We start from the raw sequence: 20,992 nt of genomic DNA on the forward strand, positions 1-20,992 counted from the left end.
GGGGGCAGATGTGTAATGTTATATGTCTTTTAAAGCTACTGGATGCCTAAATGAATGAAGTATCTATCTTTCTAATGGGAGTCTTTGCTTGTATCCCTTGGTTTGTATTTACCTTTATTGACACAGGTAATCTCAGTGAGACAACTTCTCAAAAGAAATGAAATAATAATGTTAAAGCGGTTTCTAAGTTACCTCGTCTCTGTAGTGGCGTTCTCTCAACACCTTCCTGTTGTTCCCTTTCCTCTAATTAAATGTTTGTGACAAGGAGACGGCAACCTGCAAACGTACACATCCCCTGCCACCCTCAAGCCAAAAGGGTATCTGCGAGAGACTTGTGATCCTCACCAACATCACACCACCAGGAGCGTGTACCCTTCAAAACGGGCTTTATTTTGTTAACATTTACAGGAACATCACTGACATTAACTCTCCCCCCGTTACACGTCTTTACTGTACAGATGCAACAGATAAAATAAACTCCTCCGTGGTGAGAACAAGGCTCCAGTCAGTGCAGAAAGAGTTCCCACAGGACGGTCCCGTCAGGACGGTCCCGTCACGATCCCTGGGACAGTGGAAGTCGTCAGCTGGAACCTCATTTATAAAATCGCCTTCACACACTTATTATATGCTCACAACTGAATCTGGGATTAAGTTGCGACTTTGGAAAAATAGATATAATGATGCCAACATGTGCAGTTTCCTGATTTCATCCAACGTCTGTGTGTGAGATATAAAAGTTGACTACTATATTTCTAAATCCTTGGTACGACTGGTCTGCTTTAGGTACTCTGTAAAACTGGAATACAATGGAATCAAGTAGTATTTAATTTTTTTAATCAAAATGTTTGTTTAAATACATATATATGGTGCTCCAAGGTTACCAGCCTCGTGCCTCATTTATTACCCATCATCCTGTGTTAACTTTACACTGTTCAACGTGTGACTATTAACATTCAGTAGTTGCTATGAGACCTGGTAAACTACAATAACCCACTTCAATATACTGCAAAAGGGGACAAGGAGTTCCCAAACCATCAACCCCGTTTCATTTTCTTATAAAGGGACGACATACAAGTTTATAATAGGATTAGAATATAATAAATAATATTTGATCACAAGTGTTTAGTTACCTGGTGCACGGCTGGAAACATTGCATGTCACATCTTCATGGAAGGCAGCGAAAGTCAATACTTGCCATGACGGGCAGAGAAAAGGCTTCGTAAACATAAAATATAATTTATATTTAGTCATCAACACAATGAGTCAGACACTTAACAACACTGCATGTGAAAGTCTTCACATCATACTCCCTTACTTTAAAGAAAACAGCCAGACGTTCACCTCATTGACCCGATGAATGCGTGGAGTGCTCCACCGAGCAGCGTTACAACAGGAGCCATTGTACAAGTCTCCCTTCATGCATCTCTCCGGCTTCTTCTCAATGCAGAGCGCTCTTTACAGCTACAGCGGGAGAAGCACATTTGTATTCTGTAACACAGAACTCTGATGTCTCCCAACCAACAAATTAGCACTCACTGTGACTTCCAATGGGAGGGGGGGGGAGAAAGAAGAAGCCAAACCTAAATGTTTCCTGATAGGTCCACTTGGGGATGGAGCAAAAGTGCAGCATTGGTTGAGCAAGTATGCAGTAAAATGTGAGACTTTTACAATGGCTACATCCGTTTCTGCAAAACATGTACTGTAAAGACATTTCCTCAGTGGTGGGGGAGCACAATGCTCTGGTCTTAATGCGACTGCACAGTAGGGTGACATCTATACTGCTGATGTTACTACATGGGGGAAATCTAAAGAGATCTTACACAAGTTTTTAGATCAGTACACACACACACACACACACACACACACACACACACACACACACACACACACACACACACACACACACACACACACACACACACACACACACACACACACACACACACACACACACACACACACACACACACACACACACACATGAGGATTTGCGTTCTTCCTTAATGTGGCGTTATGGAAAGCTCCCGTGTTTTACAGTGATTAAGAATAGCAGGACTCCTCTTTTCTTAAGGTAAATGAGGTGGTGAAAGGTCCTCCCACTCGCTCATCTTGTTTTTGTTGCGCATGTTTTTGTCAGCCGCGGCAACGCAGGCATGCCCCTCCCGCCCATCTTCTCCCCCTGCCTCCCTGAACAGGGAGTGAATCTTCATAAGGCCTACCTTTGCTTCATCATCCACCGCCGCACGGGGAAGCTACATAGGACTACATGAAGAACACAACACTTCAACTAATGCACAGTGCAAATAGGCTTCTCCCCCCCTCTTCCATCTCTGCAGCCTCCGGAGATGGGCAGGCATCCAGGAGAGGTGGGCTGCAGAGGGTTAACTCCGGACAGCACCCCTGCTGGCAGGCAGCCTTTCTTCTTTTAGTTTGTTTTTCATTTTTGGTCTTTTCTGGGAATCTCCTGCCCTTGGGGAGGGGGAGGTGGTGTGGCTGAGGGGCAAAGGGTGGAGGGGTTGGGGAGAGGATTCTACTTGTACAGGCTCATCGTCGGGCTCTGGTACATGCACATGTAGGCATCGCACAGCAGGCGTCGGGCCTGGCCCTGGATGCTCTTGGGATCCAGGGTGTGCAGCTCCTCTGGGGTCATTTTCAAGTAGGCCTCCACCTCCGGGCACGGAGACACCTGGGGGATGTTGAAACCATTCTGCCCTCCTGCAAAGCCACAAGCACGGGATTATAATGTGCAACAGCATATTCACAATTTATTCTTGGTGTTTGGAAAACTACACGACTAGAATATGATGATATATGATGCATCCGGTCAAATCAAACGGGGACATAAGATCAAATAAGAAAGTAAAGGATCTTTTTCAGTAGATTGTTTTATATGATAAAAAAAAACAGCATTTAGAGGCAAAACTATTAGTTGGTTAATTATAATAAACACTTTTTATGCTAAAAATGCCAAATTCTACCTCCAGTAGTTCCAAACATTGAGTATTTGCCACTTTTCTGTCTTAAGGTCTATTTTCTAACATTTCACTGATTAAACAATAAATCCATTAATTGTTAAAATAATACAGAACATTAATTTAGAATGAAAATGATCTATAGTCGCAGCCCTAATAACAATTTTACCTCAAAGACAGATTAGAGCTAAATGTAGTCGGAATTATTAGTCATGACATCACAGGAAGAATAAAAAGTGCAACACATTATGTAAAAGCATACATTAAGTGTGTTATGTTATGTTACAGTGCATGAGTGCATGAGTGCATGAGAGCACGAGTGCACGAGTGCACGAGTGTGTTCTGTGTAGTGATGAATGAGTTTAGTGTCTCCTCCACTGAGGTCTTATAACACCATCTGTGTCACTGCGCATTCTGTCACCAGTGGAACAAAAAACTATTTCCCGTACGCATCCCGGATCTCTTTTCAAGGATCGGTTTGATGTCATAACAAGCGCGGCATCAAAAAAAAAAGGCCACGACACCCACCGTCACGGTCAGCCATGCTGTCGAAGAAGAGCCAGGCTGAATCGGCGCTGCCGTACTTGACGAAGGCCACGTAGTGACTGGTTTCGATGCACAGCACGGCGAACAGCTCCATCCTCTGGCGGGGGAAACTGCCCTGCCGCCCCGTACCTTCTTGCAGCTCCTTGGGGACGGACAGTTTGCCGTGCCGATGGGTTTTCCTCCTCGGGTGGAGGTGAACCTAAAATCAAGCAGGTGACACACCGCCGTCACGCTGACCGCTTTGTTTACCGCAGCCTCAGAACAAAATGTGTTGAACACGCAAACAATCACAGGATATAAAAGCTTTGAAGTACATTTGAGGCTTCGTGCCGCCAGATGGGCAGTTAAGCTATAAATCTAACAATATTTTTAATAAATGCACCGAGTGCTGGCGAGTGAAACGAATGCACCATGTGTTACGATCCACTGTAACATCACTTCTGCACGGAGACAGAAGGATCCCTTTGGATCTGGCGCCACCACGTGGTCGATCCTGACTCACACTTTACAGCTGCGGTCGAGGTGGCGTTGCACTGATGCCCTCTCTGTTGTTTACCTGTGTATTGCACTTTTCACAGAACTGTTTAATCTTGCCAGCCGTGATGTCCCCGTCCTCATAACAGTCTCGACACTCGTAGAGAGCCAGGCCTCCGCAGATTCGACATTCCCTCGGAGCTGGACAGTAAAAGCACAAACATTGAACACACTGAACGTAAAGTTCTTCAGCCGAGCAGCAGCGACAACTCAGTGGGATTGTCATTAACGATCGGCACACATCACACTTACACACTGGGGGAGGGGTGGGGGGGGGGGGAACATGAGCTACAACTCACTGTCTTCAAGAAGGTCTGTGATGTCTAACTCGAGGGAGGGGAAAATCTTGTTGAACATTTTGAAGTCCTTGCCAAAGCGGGGCATCTGGATGATAAGGCAAGAGGGAGCCTGAGGGGGGGGGGGACACAGAGAAAGAGAAAACTTTATGTGGTCGTCAACGAAAGTGTTCAACTCTTCAGCGTTCTCACTACTCTGAATCACAGCGCTGACCGTCGATCACTGCGCGTCACACACGAGCGTTTTGTTCTCATCGTCAACTTTAAGACCAATTTAATATAAACTAATAAAAACTATTAACACAGGAGGGAGACACTCCTCTTTCCCTCAGGTGTATAAAACCTTTATTTATGTTGATGCTTATTACAGCAGCGTAAAGGTTTAAAGTATTACATTTCTCTCTAAAGGATACGTCTCGATGACATTTCTATTGCATCATAAGAAAATAGTTCCCACATGAGTTTGGAGTGAACTGTCCCTTTAAGTGCAGCCGTCTAAATGTTTTGTGACGTGGTAATCTATGACTGTAACTCACCTCTGCAAACTTGAGGTCGCTGTTGATGAAGGACCACTCCAGGAGCTGCTGGATGGTGGGAACTCCCACCTTGTCCTTCTTGTCCATGAAGATCTGGTAAAAGTAACAGTCCTGGACCTTCTGTCCTGCTGACCTGGAAAACAGCACAAGTCTTTATTCACATCCTGCTTCTCTCACGGGAGAAAGGTAAAAGGACACGTGTAGTCTGTGCACTTCCTGTAGTACCCACCAGTGATATTTATCTCACTGACTACGAGCAGATCTGCTCAAATGCTTCCTGAAAAATACAGATTTTGTCATTTTATTCTCGAAAATGTTAAGAATAATAACAATTTCTTACCACAGAGTGCCACATGTAGCAGATTAAAGAATTACAAGACTACAATGAAATATGTATAAATAATAATACAACCATTTGGATTTGTTCCTTTGAAGCAGTTAAATGTCACCATCAAATGATGAAAACAGGCAGTTTGACATTTAACTGCTCCAGATATGACGAACACATTTCGCTGTAACATCTGTATCCTGTCTCCGATAAACTGTAGTGACAGATTCAACACCGCCGAAGTATTCCTCTCTAAGCCGGGTGCATGTTTCAGATTAGTCGTGTTATATGGCGCGGCTTTACAACTCTGCGAGTCTGTCACTGCTTTGGCACGAAAGAAAGAATATTGAAATGCTAAAGCAGAACCCGATCATGCAGTGGACTGAACTCTGCTCATCTGAACTGCAAAGATCATTTGACTGTAAAGGGAGTTTTCATAACGCGACCCAAGAAACGCCTACACTTGAACCACAAGTGTCCGCACGCTCTGCCACTCCAGCTCCAGCGTAAGCACTGCAGCAGAAAGGGAAACTTTACGCGTCTGTGAATCTACATACTGCAGGTTTACACGAGGTCTGGTGCACTTCTGTGGTTCAGCAGCGATGAGTTCAGAACTAGAAGTGAAGAGTCTGGCAAGCAGCGACGAGAACAGATATGTTCATTCCTCCATGGTGCACATGGTCTGCGTGTGAAAAGTAATAACTGTGCTCACTAGATGTTGCCAAAGAGGATTTGAAACTCGCCCTTACCTGAGCTTGAGCAAAGGGTCCACTCTCAGTATGTGATGGAAAAGGATATTAAGGAACTCCTCAGGATCTGCAGTACAAGATGTTTAAATGAGACTTGAATGCAGCAGTATATTTTAGTTATTTTCTTTGAATCAGTAGAGCAGCAGATTCATCAAAACTCAAAGTGGAAACAATCCTCTTGATACGAGAACAATTAACGATTTCTGCGTCTCATTTTCGTACCTTTTTCTTCAGAGGTAAACCCCGAGGCAGCTTCCACTTTCTCCAGGATCCTTCTCAGCTTCATCACTTTAGTGGCACAGACGTAGCCGTGTCTGGAGGACCAAGAACCAGCAAGTTAAAAGCTACAAGCTAACTTTGTCTGCTAGTAAAGTGAAGTTGCATCAAATGTTCTGATGTTTTGTTTGACTTATCCGACTTTAACTTACGTGCAAACTCTTATTTAAAAAGCTCAAGACAACACGAGTCATGAGCAGGTAATTGACTTACATGCGCAGCGGGTTGACGATCTCTGTGCGTAACAGCTCTTGGGTCTCTCTGTAATACTCCACATCAGTCTTTGAGCGTGGCCTCAGCAGAACCGTGTCCAGTACAGAGCTGAAGGAGAAGAGACTGCAGAGAACACAACCAAGAGGACACAATTAATATTCTATTTATCTCATCTGTAGAAGATACATGAGGATTTACTGCGATGGCTGGATCAGATACATCTTCCTCTCATGGATATGATGCAGTTTGTTTAATTAAAAACACTTTCTACTCCTTTTAAACTTGCAAATAAAAGTCTAACTTTACTTGAAAGTGTTTGTTTTTTTTGTCATTTCTCGAGCTTTAAAGCTACAATTCAAAACTGCAAACTGGTCGAAGCCTCTTCAAAGATCTCCCGGAGTTCTGTGAAGACGTTTGGGTTGACTGCTTTGTTCAACGGCCCTTTGGCAGCGTTGGCAGAAAACAACAGATGTACGACGATCCAGCGGCCCGCTCACAGCAGGAATACTCTCTCCTGCTACAGCCAGTGGGCAAAGTCAAAACAATTTCCTAATAAGCTTCTGCCTCTGGGCAAACACAGCACTGCTGGCTGAGGAAGAGCCATACAGTCAATCAATACGACTGAAGTCCAGAGATGTTAGAATAGCATGCACTGCGGCTGATAAAGTGTTTGTGTTAGAGTACCGACCAGAAGAGGGTGGAATCCAGATAGCAGGAGTTGTAGTGACCCTGGATGCCTTTCTTTTTCCCCACCATGACATCCAGACCGTCGTTCTCTGTGCGGGGAGGCGTGTTCTCATGTACGACCTCACTTAGGTACCCCCCGAATGCTGCATAAACACACACAGTACAAGAGTAACCACAAGGCTCTCGGGGACACACTTAGTTTAAATTTGGTGCCTTTTATCGTCTCCACTCCTGCAACCCACTCACCGATGGAGTTGCAGCGCTCGATGGGGTTCGAGGAGTGAATGAGGGACGGGAAGCGGGAGTCGGGCCGGCAGCACTTGAGCTTCACAAACAGAGCTTTCTTGGGGGGGCAGGTGAAGTATCGAATACCTTTGAAGGTGCCGTCAGTGCAGCCGGGGCACTCTTCCTCCTGGAGGAGCAAGTCAAAGATCACGTTACTAAATTACTGTCGGGGGAAAAGCCTGGGCTCATTTAGTCTGTCCTTTTCTATGAATGACCTTCTTTAAACAGTGGCGTACACCCCATCAAGAGAAGAGCCTCATTATTATGGTATCGTATTGTATTTAGAGGATTTAGTTCAACATTTTGGGAAGTTCTGCTTTTTGGCGGTGGCTTCCCCGAGTCCTGTCGTCACCATGTGTTAGAGCAGAGAATCCAGGAAGTCACTGTGCCGGCCGCACAGTAATCTGGCACAAAGACAACTGGAAAACTATTTTTTGGCATTTGTCATACACTAGACAAATGTTTAGAGGTGCTATCAGTAATATTTAATTACATTTGAACACAGCCAGGAGAACTGTTTCCCTGTTTCCAGTCTGTGTGCTAAGATGAGCTGGAGCTTACAGTAAGTTCAAGGTGGAAACTCGGGAATTAACAGGAATTATGTGAATTAATGTGTATTAATGTGTAATACTGGGAATAGAGGAGTTATTTGCTCAGGCTGTATTTACCATATCATAAGCATACATAATATATGATGCAGTAAACATGTAATCCAACAATGTGGGCTGTGTGCAAACTTAGAACTCATGATGTCCATGTTTTACAATAAAGAATGATAAATTAATTACTTATATATCCTTTAGCTAGTATGCTCAATCAAGCTACAGCTCAGACGGTGACAGATAGTTAGCAACAACTAGCAGAAGGTGTTAATAAGTTATGAACTGTGTCCTTTGCTTTAGGCTACCATCTGCCTGAAGCTGAAATATCATCAAATACTTTCGCTGCAGGAATATTATTAGTATATAGCCCTTTGGCTCAGACAGTGCAGAAGTGTGGGCTGCAATAGTAACCGTGCATGTGATGTAGAGATCACTGTGTGCATCATGACGGGACGATGCACCGTGCATGTGATGTAGAGATCACTGTGTGCATCATGACGGGACGATGCACCGTGCATGTGATGTAGAGATCACTGTGTGCATCATGACGGGACGATGCACCGTGCATGTGATGTACAGATCACTGTGTGCATCATGACGGGACGATGCACCGTGCATGTGATGTACAGATCACTGTGTGCATCATGACGGGACGATGCACCGTGCATGTGATGTAGAGATCACTGTGTGCATCATGACGGGACGATGCACCGTGCATGTGATGCGTGTTGCTGAACACAGTGCGTTGTTACAATTCAATTACATTTGATATTGGTGTACTAATAATGTTTTGATGTCATGTTATTATTTGTGCCAGGTTTATGTTTCCCCCCCCGTGCTGACACTGAAAGCTAAACGTCCATGTGTTGCCTCACCAGCTCCAGCCCAGCCAAAGGCTCCAGCAGGCCAGGAGGAAGGCCCACCCAGCGGATGACACCACACAGAGGAGGGTTCTCCTTCACCTCCACCAGAGAGCCCACCTCCAGACCAGGCTGTCCTCTGGGAGGCGTCGAAGGCCGCGGTGAGGGAGGGGCAGCAGGCGACGGGGGCTCGGGCTGCTCTCCCATCACCGACTGCACAGAGAGCGAGAGAGGCCCGTGGCTCATGCTGTCAATGGGCCCGGTTTTCCGGTTCAGGCTGAAGGGCAGAGAGTGGAACTTGTTGTCACTGGACAACGAGGCAGAGGGCGGGGCTCGGGAGGGCGGGGAGGACTGGTTGAAGTCAGGGGGCGTGTCAGTAAGTGACTTGGCGGGGTCCTCCCCAACTGCAGGAGAGAAGGAAGAAACCAAAACTTAAAGTCCATCTCACAGTAAAAACACAGCAAATGATCTCGGCTGTCTTAACTAATGCAGATCGTCTTACATCTTATATATCTTATATCTTATATATCTTATAGATCTCATATATCTTATATATCTTATAGATCTCATATATCTTATATATCTTATATATCTTATATCTTATAGATCTCATATATCTCATATATCTTATATCTTATATATCTTATAGATCTCATATATCTTATATATCTTATATATCTTATAGATCTTATATATCTTATATATCTTATAGATCTCATATATCTTATATATCTTATAGATCTCTTATATATCTTATAGATCTCATATATCTTATATATCTCAACACCAAGCTGAACATTCCTGTTCTACTGACATTAACCACTGGAGGGCGGCAAAATCAAGATCTTCAGATGGTGTCACGGTTTAAGAAAAGCCATCTGAAGGAAGAAAGGAGTCTGCACACTGGAGGCGTCGGGCTTTAAAGAGACCACAGTTCTCATGAACAGGAAGCTTATTTAGTATTTAACAATCTCAGACTCTTTAGACACTTGGTTTTAAGTAAAACATTTATTATATGTCATATTTTTCCTGCCGGTCGACAGGTAAGCTTCTCTACCGGGACATTCTGGATACGGCTTGGTGATAGGACATCTTCCTCTGAGGAGTTACTGCCATCCCAAGCCACGAGAAGAGGAGCACGTCATACCCCTCTCTGTCTCTCTCTGTCACATTTCTACTGTCCTTTGTCAAATAAAGGCAAAAATGCCACAAGTATTACATAATCTCGACAGCTACTCGCCTCAGATTTGTAATGGTGTTTAAAACAGTTTGAAGTGTACCCCTGCAGGAGAGACTGGGCTGCAGTAGAGATGTCTACTTTCTATTTAAGTGAGAAGAAAATACAAAACAAATGCATGTTAGAGGGTTAACTGCAGAAACCCTGAGACGCAAGTGATAAAGAAATGTTTTCCTGCTTCCATTTTCTAAGTCTGATCTCAAGTGTTTGGTATCCTGAGTTCATGACTTAAGAACGGCTGAAGAGGTTCCTCATCTGTGAGAAAGGGTTTTTCTAATTCCCCAACACGAGGTCAATATATTGTTTTTAAATATCACACATGCACACATAATACTTGATGTTATGTCATGCTGCCATTCCCATGCAGTCAAGTGAAACTAGACAGTAATGGTGCATCACTTGCTAACACACAACATACGCAGCGTGTTTAGAGAGAACTCGTATGAGCCCAAATGAATATTACAACAACAAACACTTCAAAATGTTGTTTTCAACTGTTCTTAAGTCATGAAAAGAAGAGGAACATCTTTACATCAGAACGTTTTTCCTCACTTGCCTCTTTGGGCTTCCCTTTTATAATGTTGACCGCTGAAATGATCCACAGCTCAGAGATTGTTAAAGCTTCCGTCCGGCCTCAAATATTTGGGTTAAGTGTTAAGTGTGACTGATGTCTGGTGTCCAGACTCCTTTCCCCATCTGATGTTGTTCTGCAATATGTTTCACGATGCTTTTGAGATGACAAACCTAAAGGACTGTGAGATCTCTAGTCACAGAGGAGACGCCAGCCTTCTCTGATGATCAAGAAGGGCAGGTTGCTTTCAAAAGGTTTCTAGTTAAACCTGTGTGTTTGTGAGGGGAGTGCCACTGCACCATGACAGTTGAGTCGATACGTGCATACTCTTTGCAAAAGCTAAACACTGGAGAACTTTGGATGTGGCTGGGAATCAATACCTGCCACTGCAACAGCTTTATGAAAAGGTTTTTTACAATGGTTGCCCCTAAAGTCATTTAAGGGCAGATAACTGGAACTTCACACAGCACCCTTTGCAGAAGTGAGAACTTCTTAAAATAAAGTGGCGTCAGCTTTCATAATGCAGGGGGGTGGGGGGTTTTTCGCACAACTTCACCCACTTCCTTTCACGGAGAAGGGGAAAACTCTGGAGAGGTCAAACTCCCGGTACACTTGTAGTGTATCGGACAACTTTATTTTAAGACCAGGCTTGTGACCCTGGGATGACCACGATGAAGCCTGAAACATGTCGGTCTTACAATAACGTATATACACTCCAGGTGTTGCTGGAGGTTTGACCTCTTCAGACGTCATGATGTAAACTAATTCTAGTCAGAGAAGTGTGTTTCTACTTCTCCTCTGTCATTTAGGAAATAGATTTCAGACACTGTTGGTTACAGTTCAGTGGATGTTTACTGGCATTGACACCCAGAACAGATGCTACACAACCAATTCTGCACAAGCACCCGTTTAAATCTCCTGTTTACCAAAGATGTGCTCAAGTTTCCTGGAAATACGTCATTCAGCATAAAGATGTTGACGAGCGTTAATGATAAATCTTTAAATTCTGATGCATGATTTTGTCAGCAACCCATCGAACATGTATCGTTTCCCAGCAGCACCTGGTTTTATAAACTCTCCTTCAGAGAGAAAGTACTGACTGAACTGTCATGTCATGAATCCTCCGTTAAAGTCGCCTTTAATCAAGTCTGAAGCACCAGAACCACAAAGAACAATAACCCAACATGTGGACAGTGAGCCTGAGGAAGATGAAGATGATTACACAGTCACAGGATGAGTAAGCAGTTGTGAAAACAGCCCGTCAGCCATTGAAATACTTCGACAGGAACTCAAGTATTAGGTTTGGCCGGAGAACATCTCAATCGTTTGATGATTGATTCATGAATCTTGTGCATCTTGTTTTAATTTCGGTTGATTCGCTGCAGGTTTTGATGGAGATTCATAATTATGCATTAATTCATGATTAGAACATGAATGTAATGCAGAATAATGAGTTCATATCCAGAACACACTCCACCATCGGGACTACAGAGGACACGATTCTTCACATCTCGGTGATGACAGTAAGCAATGTCACTTAACTTCTAATAAAGAAAGAAAAACTTAACTTGTGTCCCCCGAACATGAAAAACAATGAAACAATGTGACGCAGTCGGTCCGGACACGAGAAGGGAAGGCTTTTACTAATACTTTGGAAGTGAGATCTTTGCAGCACTGAGTATTATTAAAAGCCTTAGGGTGACACCGATGACTCCATGCAGGTGGAACATCACAGTAAGATGGTGATGAAGGACATGACTTGTGGAAAGGTCTTCATAGCAAGCTCCTGCAACAAACTACTGATGGTTGTTGTTCTGGGGCATTTTATTGTATCCCAGTTTACAGTAATTAGCAGTACATAACCTACATATACTCACAGTAAATATATTTTGTATGGAACTACATTTATCCCACTTGTTAAAAAAGTTTAAAAAAAAAAAGAAATCTTTGTATAATTAAGACTTATTATTATTATTTATATTATTTACAATGTCAGAATTCTGAGATAATTGTTACTGAGTTGTGTTGGTGGGATTTATTATATTAGGCAGCGCAAATGTAAATGTAAAAGAAATACCAAATATTTTTGAGATTTTAAAATGCAAAAATATTGATTTCGGCATTTTAATACAAATTAAGACCTAATTTTGGGTTTAATGTACTCAAAGCCTTTTAAGACTTTTTATATGCTATATGTAAAGATTTTATGAGCTTTACTCATGTAAAACATTATTAACAAAACAATTATCCAATAATGTGCCAAATGTTTTTAGCAGGTGGGAGAAGTAAGTTTCCATACACAGCTTGTATATGCTACACTTCTATTTAGAATATACTTGTGTTTTATTCCAGGGGGGGCCCCCGGGAGAATTGAACCCCAGATCCCGACAGCGTTAGAAAATGAAAACTATAGAGCACCGATCAAAGCGAGCCTCGGTGACCACGAGTGCTCGTAGCTTGTTGTAAACAGGAGCTTGCTGGTAAGATGGTTGACGTCCCATGAGCACCGAGTTTTACCTTCATCAATGTACCATGTGCTTTTGGATTTGGACTGCGCTGGGGGGTCAACAGAGCTGCCATTTAAAGTATAGTAAAATTCAGACTTGCTTCGACTGCCACACTGATGACCTAATCCTGTAAATAACACAAGTACATGAAAAAAAGAAAACACAACAGATAAGCTAAATGTGTCCGTGTGTGTGTGTGTGTGTGTGTGTGTGTGTGTGTGTGTGTGTGTGTGTGTGTGTGTGTGTGTGTGTGTGTGTGTCTGAGAGCATGTGTTGTCCCCTATTTCCCAACAGTAGACCAAGTGAGAAATAAAAGAGTAGAAAATCCAAGGAAAAACTGGAGAACACTGACTACAGGTGAGATTAAAGGTCCGTTAATCTCACCTGTAGTCATACAGGTGAGATTAAAGGTCCGTTAATCTGCACCTGTAGTCATACAGGTGAGATTAAAGGTCCGTTAATCTCACCTGTAGTCATACAGGTGAGATTAAAGGTCCGTTAATCTGCACCTGTAGTCATACAGGTGAGATTAAAGGTCCGTTAATCTGCACCTGTAGTCATACAGGTGTTCTCCAGAAAAGAAAAACGAAAAGAGAAAATCAAATCAATTAGAGCTGCGACAGGAGTTTCTCATATTCTGTGTAATATGGAGATAAACATGCCCTCTGTTAATATCATCTTTTTAAAAAGGGACGTTCCACCTGTTGTTCTTCTTATCGTAGATCAAGTCAAAGCTTCGTCCATCAGGATCATTAAAACTGGACAACATTTGTGAAACCAGCAAAAATCTTCCGTTTGATTCCTTTTTCATATATTTGTAGAACAACACTTTAGTTGGAATGCCCCTTTTGTTCAAGAGTTATTAATGACACCAAGCGGTGTGTTCGTCACAGGGAGGTGTGTATCAGAACAGCGGTGCAGTACCTTTGCTCTTTGGTTTGCTTTGGCCAGAGGACGACTTTTCACTGTTGGTGCCTCTGGGGGCAAAACTGTGCTTTTGCCTTTGGTCCTGCATGGAATATTCTGTACGGCCCAGAAATACATCCACATTAGGAGCACAACACGCTTATCAGCCTCAAACTACCATGTACCAAATGTCTTCCACACTTGCAATGCATGTAAACGGATATTGACCCGCTGTCAGTTTCCTTTAGGGTTTTCAATTTGTCACTACGGTTCGATAAACACAAGTTTGCTAAACACATTTAAATATCCAATAACAAGGTTAAAAGACTCTCTTTTAGTTGCTTTAGCTAAACTTTTAATGTGTGACACAGAAGTAATAGCCTACAACATTCAGCCAAAGACAACAGATGCATTGTTTAAAGAAGGTTCCAGATTAAAGATGTTGAGTTTAACTGTACATTTACATTAACATTGCACACAGGCTGAATGTAGATGTCGATGTCTAGTATCACAAGCTTGACACATTAGGAACAAATGAATAACACATTGTGTTTGGGGGTAGATTTGAAAGTAGCTTAGTTTCAACATGTATATGTAAATATATATATAAGAGAGGTTTTCAAAGAAAGATTAAATAAAGAATCCCAAACTTAAAGATTTTCTAGATGCCAGTCTGAATAGTCAGAGAGGCGGCAGTAGCACGCATAAACAAATCAATATGCCAATGTGCAGAACAAAGAGCCCGAGTATCTCACTTGACTTTCAAAAAACAAGTGAGACATCAACACAAAAGGCTCTCTGTTCCCGCTGCAAGCAAAACACAAACTCAGAGCGCTCAGAGGGAGCTCGGGGCTGGTTCAAGAGAGGGACAGCTGAATGTTTTCGGAAAGCGCTGAGGTTCTTTACGACATACACATGGTCCAGAAACGGGCACAAATACTACGCGACTCACCTGGCATTACGTCACAGATGGGGACGAGTCGAGTGTGCTCCAAACTGGCAAAATTACACAGCAACTTCCCATCAAACACACCATCCCAGTCCCCGATAGGGTTGTCCTGAAAGAGTCGGAGACATGAGAACCTTACTACACAGCCAGACGTTCTTCATCTCTGTAAAAGTGATCAGGTGCCACACGTGCTTCTTCCTTCCTACTATGTTATTGGTGATTAATAACGCCTTTTGTCTTATCGCTTTATGCTACTTAAGCTTTATCCTCTGTATTTGTTATGATCCAAACTGCTGGTCCTCATCTTCTCTCCACCAAAACAACAGATCTTCCCCGTGCAAGCACAACCACACTATTCTTCTTGTTGAGTTTTGAATCCACGACTCTGCTCCGGCGGGATAATCTAACATATGCGTGAGCACAGTGCCGCTGGCGAGAGAAGGCAGGGCGAGGCTGGACGCAGAGTGAGGCAGAGCAGTGGGCTCTCCTCAGCTGCCTGCTGGCCCCTTGCCACGCTGTTGGGTCATACAGCACTAAGTCTTTACCTCACTCCCCGCGTGACTGCCTTGCCTTTGTGTGGGTGGCTCAGATGCACTGAGTGGGCTGCTGCTGCTGCTGCTGCTGCTGCTGCTAGCGTTGAGCAGTCAAATGCCTCAGTTATGCGTTTCAATCTCTCTATGACTACAATACCTCTACCGCCTGACAACAGTAGTCATAGATACCAGCTACTGTGATCCCAGGCAACAAGACTTGTTCCCTTGTGAGAAACCGTCATAATAAACTAAAGAAACTCACATAATTTGCCGCATGTATTAAAGCTAAAACTTTCTGCCCGTTGCCGCCCTCTACTGAGGCGAGGACAGTTCAAATGATTGAACTACAACAAAGATGGCGGAGCATCCTAAGTCGTGATTGAAACGTCATCTCACTTCATTATAACCAGCTACCTAAATGTGACACTGACCAGGTAAGAACATTTAAAAATGTTCTGAACAACATGGGATGATGTAAGTTTCCCTTCCTGAGTGACAGCTCTGGTGTAAACACACTTTATCTCCATTGTCAGCGAGTCAAGTGTTACACAAAGCAATGACACTGAATGGTAACGCACAGAGAGACTCATCTTATGATGTTCTAACTTTGCCAGGGACCAGCATTTGACAGTATTTAAAAATACTTTCTTGTAAAAGATAAATTGCCGTTTTACGAGGGTTTATGTGCCAGACTATTTCTTGGTCAGGGACAAATAGCTAGGCAAGCAGCCAGACTCCAGAGTTACTGATTCCAATCAAGAAGAAGTCTAAAATTATCCCTGTAAAACAACAATTATGTTGTTTGTGCTAAGATAAGTTAGCCTGGTGCTGGCCTTGCTTCATATTAATGAGCATAGAGCGGTCCATCCTCTCCAACGCGCAGAAGGAAAGTGAATATCCTTTTCCTTTGAGGGAAACGAGTCATATTGTGACGGAGAAACTTCCTTTTCAGCAGCAGGAGTTTTTTATTTTATTCATCAATGAACCTGTTGATTTTTATTTTTTAGACATACAGCTGTGGATACAATAACGTTACTTATTTAGAGAGCCTTACTTACCATGTCAACTCCCACATAGTAGCCCAGGCTCTCGTTGCCCGGCAGCAGGTCACAGAAGATAATGGTGCCTCTCTCCGGCCCGTCCCTGGTCTGCACCACGACCCTGGAGTTGATCTCCAGTGGAGGGAAGTCCTGATCCTCTTCCACCAGATTGACGTGGTCCACCTCCAGCTCGCCCAAGGTTTCGTCAGTCATCATCATCCTCCCAGAGTTCTAGCTTGTCCAGGGCCACGAACACACCGCACTCATCCTCGCAGCGGAAAAGTTGGCGGCCCTGGTAGGACCCCTCGGTGAAGCCCTGGCCCCGGCCCTCCTCCTGGGAGACGGGAAGTAAAGGAAGGATGAGAGGAGGTGCAGAGAGGGAGACAGAACACAAGCAAGAGGGATGAGCAACTCATTGTCATAAAAAGTAGGGCAGGTAGCGAGGCTGCTTGCTCAGCATTTTTCAGTGAAGGGAAGTCAACATCATAGAGCGGTGAGAGCTTATGATCGATTACTGCAGCAGGAGTATGACTTGACTTACTGCGATGAGAAATGCATTGAGCGCAGATCCTGGATGTTCTCTCAAAGCGTACTGCAACATATTTTGTTTCCTTTCTCACATGCAGGCTTCAGATAGAGTCATCTCCACAATCAGAATTGTATATGAAGCATATGTGCAAACTCTGTGGCTGCAGCTGAACGTCTCCATCAGCCCACTGAAGAAGACTCCAGCTGGACTCAGTGGAATAAATACAACTTTGTGCTGCAATAAGAAACTCTTTGTGTGCTGTTACTAACTGTACATACAGTACAGAATGAATGGCATGACCTCAAATAATCAGATTTAGTGTGGAGATTGAAGGAATAGTTAACACAAAGTAAGATGTTGTTGTGATCTGCTGGCCCGTTTGTCAGTCAAAGCCTTCTTTAAGACAACATTTGTAGACGGTCTCCATCTTTAAAGCTTAAGAGACTTTCAGAACATAACTAATAGATTGTGAAGTCTGATACTCCAACATGTACATAATTGAATCCTTCGTTTTGCACACGTCAAAACAAATTCTCATAGCAGCTGTCACACAAATGTGAACATTTCACTTTATATTCTGCCTTGTGCTCTGAACAACAGCTCCAAGCAGTCACCACAATAGCGCTACAATAGTCAGAAAGAACTTTGATTTGTTTCAGGTTCCATTTTGTTATTTACAAATGTGGTACGAGTTGTTTCTACAACTTTCAATACCATAAGTGCAAGACTATTTGCATTTCCTCCCCTGGTGTTTATGTAGACATAGTAAAGTCCATTGAGCTTAAATGAGCAGACTCACACTCACAAAATCACATCTGTCTTTCTTATTTATTAGAACAGGAGTACAAACACTTCGTTTCATTGCAATTGCCATGAACACTTTCACTAATGAAGACGGGCTTCAGAGAAATGGTTGTACTTCTGTTCCTAACAAGAAAGACAGCAAGGAGTGAATGTTTTCATTTGCTGCTGGTTTCAGAACGCTTTCAAGAATCGCAGAAAAGAATGTCACACAGATGCAATCTGTATTTTCCCTGGTTTAAGCAGAACAGTATGGACAACATGTTCTGTTCTGACAGCTGCTTTGCTACGATTAGACCCCTGCCATTAAAAACGTGTGTATTCACAGTCGCAGTGGTGTTTAGGTGCAATTCTTCTTTTGGTCCCACAGCTGTACCGTTGTGGTTCTAGTGCAACTTGAAACTCATTTGTCTTCTTCTTTGTGTCATGTTGTTATTAATCTGTGTACTGTAGTAGAGCTCTCTGGCACAACTATGACAGAGGAAACACAAAGTAGCCATGTCACCCTTTGTGAAAAAGAAACGAAAGACACTCAAGTTCTCACCAGCAGCTCCACCCCAAACCAGATTCCAGAGAGGGCTCTGTCAGGGAGCAGCGAGCCTTTGAAGCGAACCACACCAGGCAGAGGTTCATCCCCTGAGCGCAGCTGGACGCGCACCTTCGAACCACAGTCAATATCACGGACACGCTCTAGCCGTGACTTGTTGCAGAGCAGGGCATACCGCTCCTCACAGTTGGTAATGGGGAACAGCAGCTCGGCCAGCTTCTCATCCAGCTCCAGGACGTCCCGCTCGTCCAAGCTCAGCACCACGTTGGTCTGGTCCAGGATGCGGACGCTTTTTTTGCCCTTGTTTGGAGGTAGTGTTCGCCCCAGGCTGTTGCGTTCCTGGCAGGCCTGACCGAGACTTCCACGGGGGATCCTCAGGGTCTTCTGGGGAGACTTCTCCACCGTACACTCCTTTATGACCATGTAGAAGCGCCAGTCCTCCCTGAAGCCCCCACTGGGCTTCTCCTGGCTCCACAGCGCAGAGCTCATGGCTGCATGCTAAGCAGGAGGTCCAACATCAAGGCAAGCTTGACCTGTGGAAATGATGAGTGAAAGCTTTTGTTTTATTATTTGTTTGATTAATATAAACACAATAGTCTGCAGACCTCAGCATAAACAAGTTGTAAATGGATGGCTGAAATAAACTACTAACCATTATCAAACATTTGGTAAAAACAGTATTAATTGAAGGAAAATATTTTCTGAGTAACAATCATAGACTGATAATGATGAATGGTGACCTCAGTAAAAAAGAAAAATAGAAATAAGATTGAAATCTGCAAGTTAATAAGCATATTATTTAATCAACATATATCTAGTCAAGGTGACTTTTTATGGTTTGTTGTGAGAAATGTAACAGCTCATGGTGGTATCGGCTGCTCAGTCATTCCTGCACAGTGCACCTACTGATTTGAATATTCTAAATATACATATATATATATACACATATGAACAGATAGTTGACTGATTCTGACACACAGGTCTAACTCAGATACCAGACAAGTGGATTTCCCCTGATGACACCTCAGATGTGATGCTGAACCACCCAACACAGTCGACAGCACACTACATCCGTCATTTGTTTCAAGCATGACAGGATTACTAATTCGGTTATTTTATGGCTGTTTTCAATAAATGTTGTAACGTCAGCGTAATAACATATTCACATTAAGGCTATGTTGGTGAGCCTAACGTACAGGGCTAAGAAACAACACAGGTAGAAAAAGGAAAGTGATTGGAAGCTGGTGAGGGCTAGCGCTGACCTGATTGTATATGTATTTAGCATGTTCTTTGACAGCACAACACAGTTAATTACAGTTGTTTTAATCCAGTGTCGGCATCACGGACAGCAATATCATAGCTCGTTTTCATGAACAACATGTTCCCTGACAACCAGAGCAGCAGTGTCATCACCAGGCAGAAGCTGTCACTCACAGGCCCTTTAAGAGGGAAGTAGCTAACGTAGCGTCAGCTAAAAAGCACCAAATAGTCTTTTACGTTCAATGCTAATGACATGGACACCTTACCTTTGATACGCGTCAGTTCAATGCGAAGCTACAGATGACATGTCATTTCAACTGTCCATCTCAATTAGATACAGGCCTCTGAAAACAAGCTAGATTCCTCCCGTAATAACCTCTGATTAGCTAAATGGCTAGCTAATGCTAGCGTCCTAACCAGCGAAGTATCACGCTAAAGTTAACCTAGCGAGCTGAGCGACAGCAAGCAGGCTGGCAGAGGACTGCCAACCTCTACAGTATGCTATCAGCATTTAGATAAATCTGCTCTCCATGGGAAATACGTGAAATAAATACAGTGTATCGCTACAGCTATGACATATATTATTTACAGGAGACGACCTCACAAAACTTAATGTATGACGCCATGTACTCCCTCACAGGCATTGGTCATTCGCTTTGTTCTAAAGCGCTGATTGGCTGTTTATTGTGTTTGTAAGCAAGTCCCGCCCTGTGGGGTTTTCCCATGAATGGCAGAGCACATAGTTCGGTTGAAGAATAGCTTCCAGCGCAGATGATGCTGTCAGTGGAGGAAGAAGTATTTACTGAGGGTGCTTTTTGTTCAATTATTTAAAAAATGACATTGATTTAAGCCGTATGTGATTCCCATACTGAAACTATATCCCATGTGTTCTGGAAATACCCGTACACTGTGGCAAGATCATTTTAAACTTATATTAGACATTTATTTTTTAAAGGTTCAACACAATACATGAATATTTGCTAATCAATCTTATTATAATGTTTTACATTCGTAAATGTAAATTTGTTAAAAGTTTTAAGGAAGAAATTGAACTTTATATTAAGTCAAAAACAAAACAAACTATTAATACTGTGAGACTATGTGCTCCCAATAGCTTAAAATACTATATTTTTATTTATGTTGACCCCTGGCATGTTTTATGTTACTTTATTTTATTTCATTTTCATTCATTTTAAATATTGCTGTTTATTTGTATTATTGTATTGTT

The 20,992-nt window shown here is 43.0% G+C and overlaps 1 protein-coding gene across 1 annotated transcript; it reads right to left on the reverse strand.

The window, feature by feature from the left end:
- Positions 1-817: 817 nt before the first annotated feature.
- Positions 818-20,390, reverse strand: cyld (cylindromatosis (turban tumor syndrome)). Its single transcript, XM_029456772.1, is given in 18 exon segments — positions 818-2,715; positions 3,501-3,717; positions 4,075-4,193; positions 4,352-4,460; positions 4,885-5,017; positions 5,962-6,028; positions 6,184-6,275; positions 6,451-6,573; positions 7,139-7,280; positions 7,384-7,549; positions 8,900-9,288; positions 13,210-13,326; positions 14,124-14,222; positions 15,058-15,163; positions 16,646-16,783; positions 16,785-16,961; positions 18,502-19,037; positions 20,031-20,390. Coding segments are annotated over 17 exon segments (2,871 nt in total). The 5' UTR covers positions 18,994-19,037; positions 20,031-20,390; the 3' UTR covers positions 818-2,530.
- Between the last annotated feature and the right edge of the window lie 602 nt (positions 20,391-20,992).

The sequence above is a fragment of the Cottoperca gobio genome, chromosome 3 (genome assembly GCF_900634415.1).
Source record: "Cottoperca gobio chromosome 3, fCotGob3.1, whole genome shotgun sequence".
Taxonomy (NCBI): domain Eukaryota; kingdom Metazoa; phylum Chordata; class Actinopteri; order Perciformes; family Bovichtidae; genus Cottoperca; species Cottoperca gobio.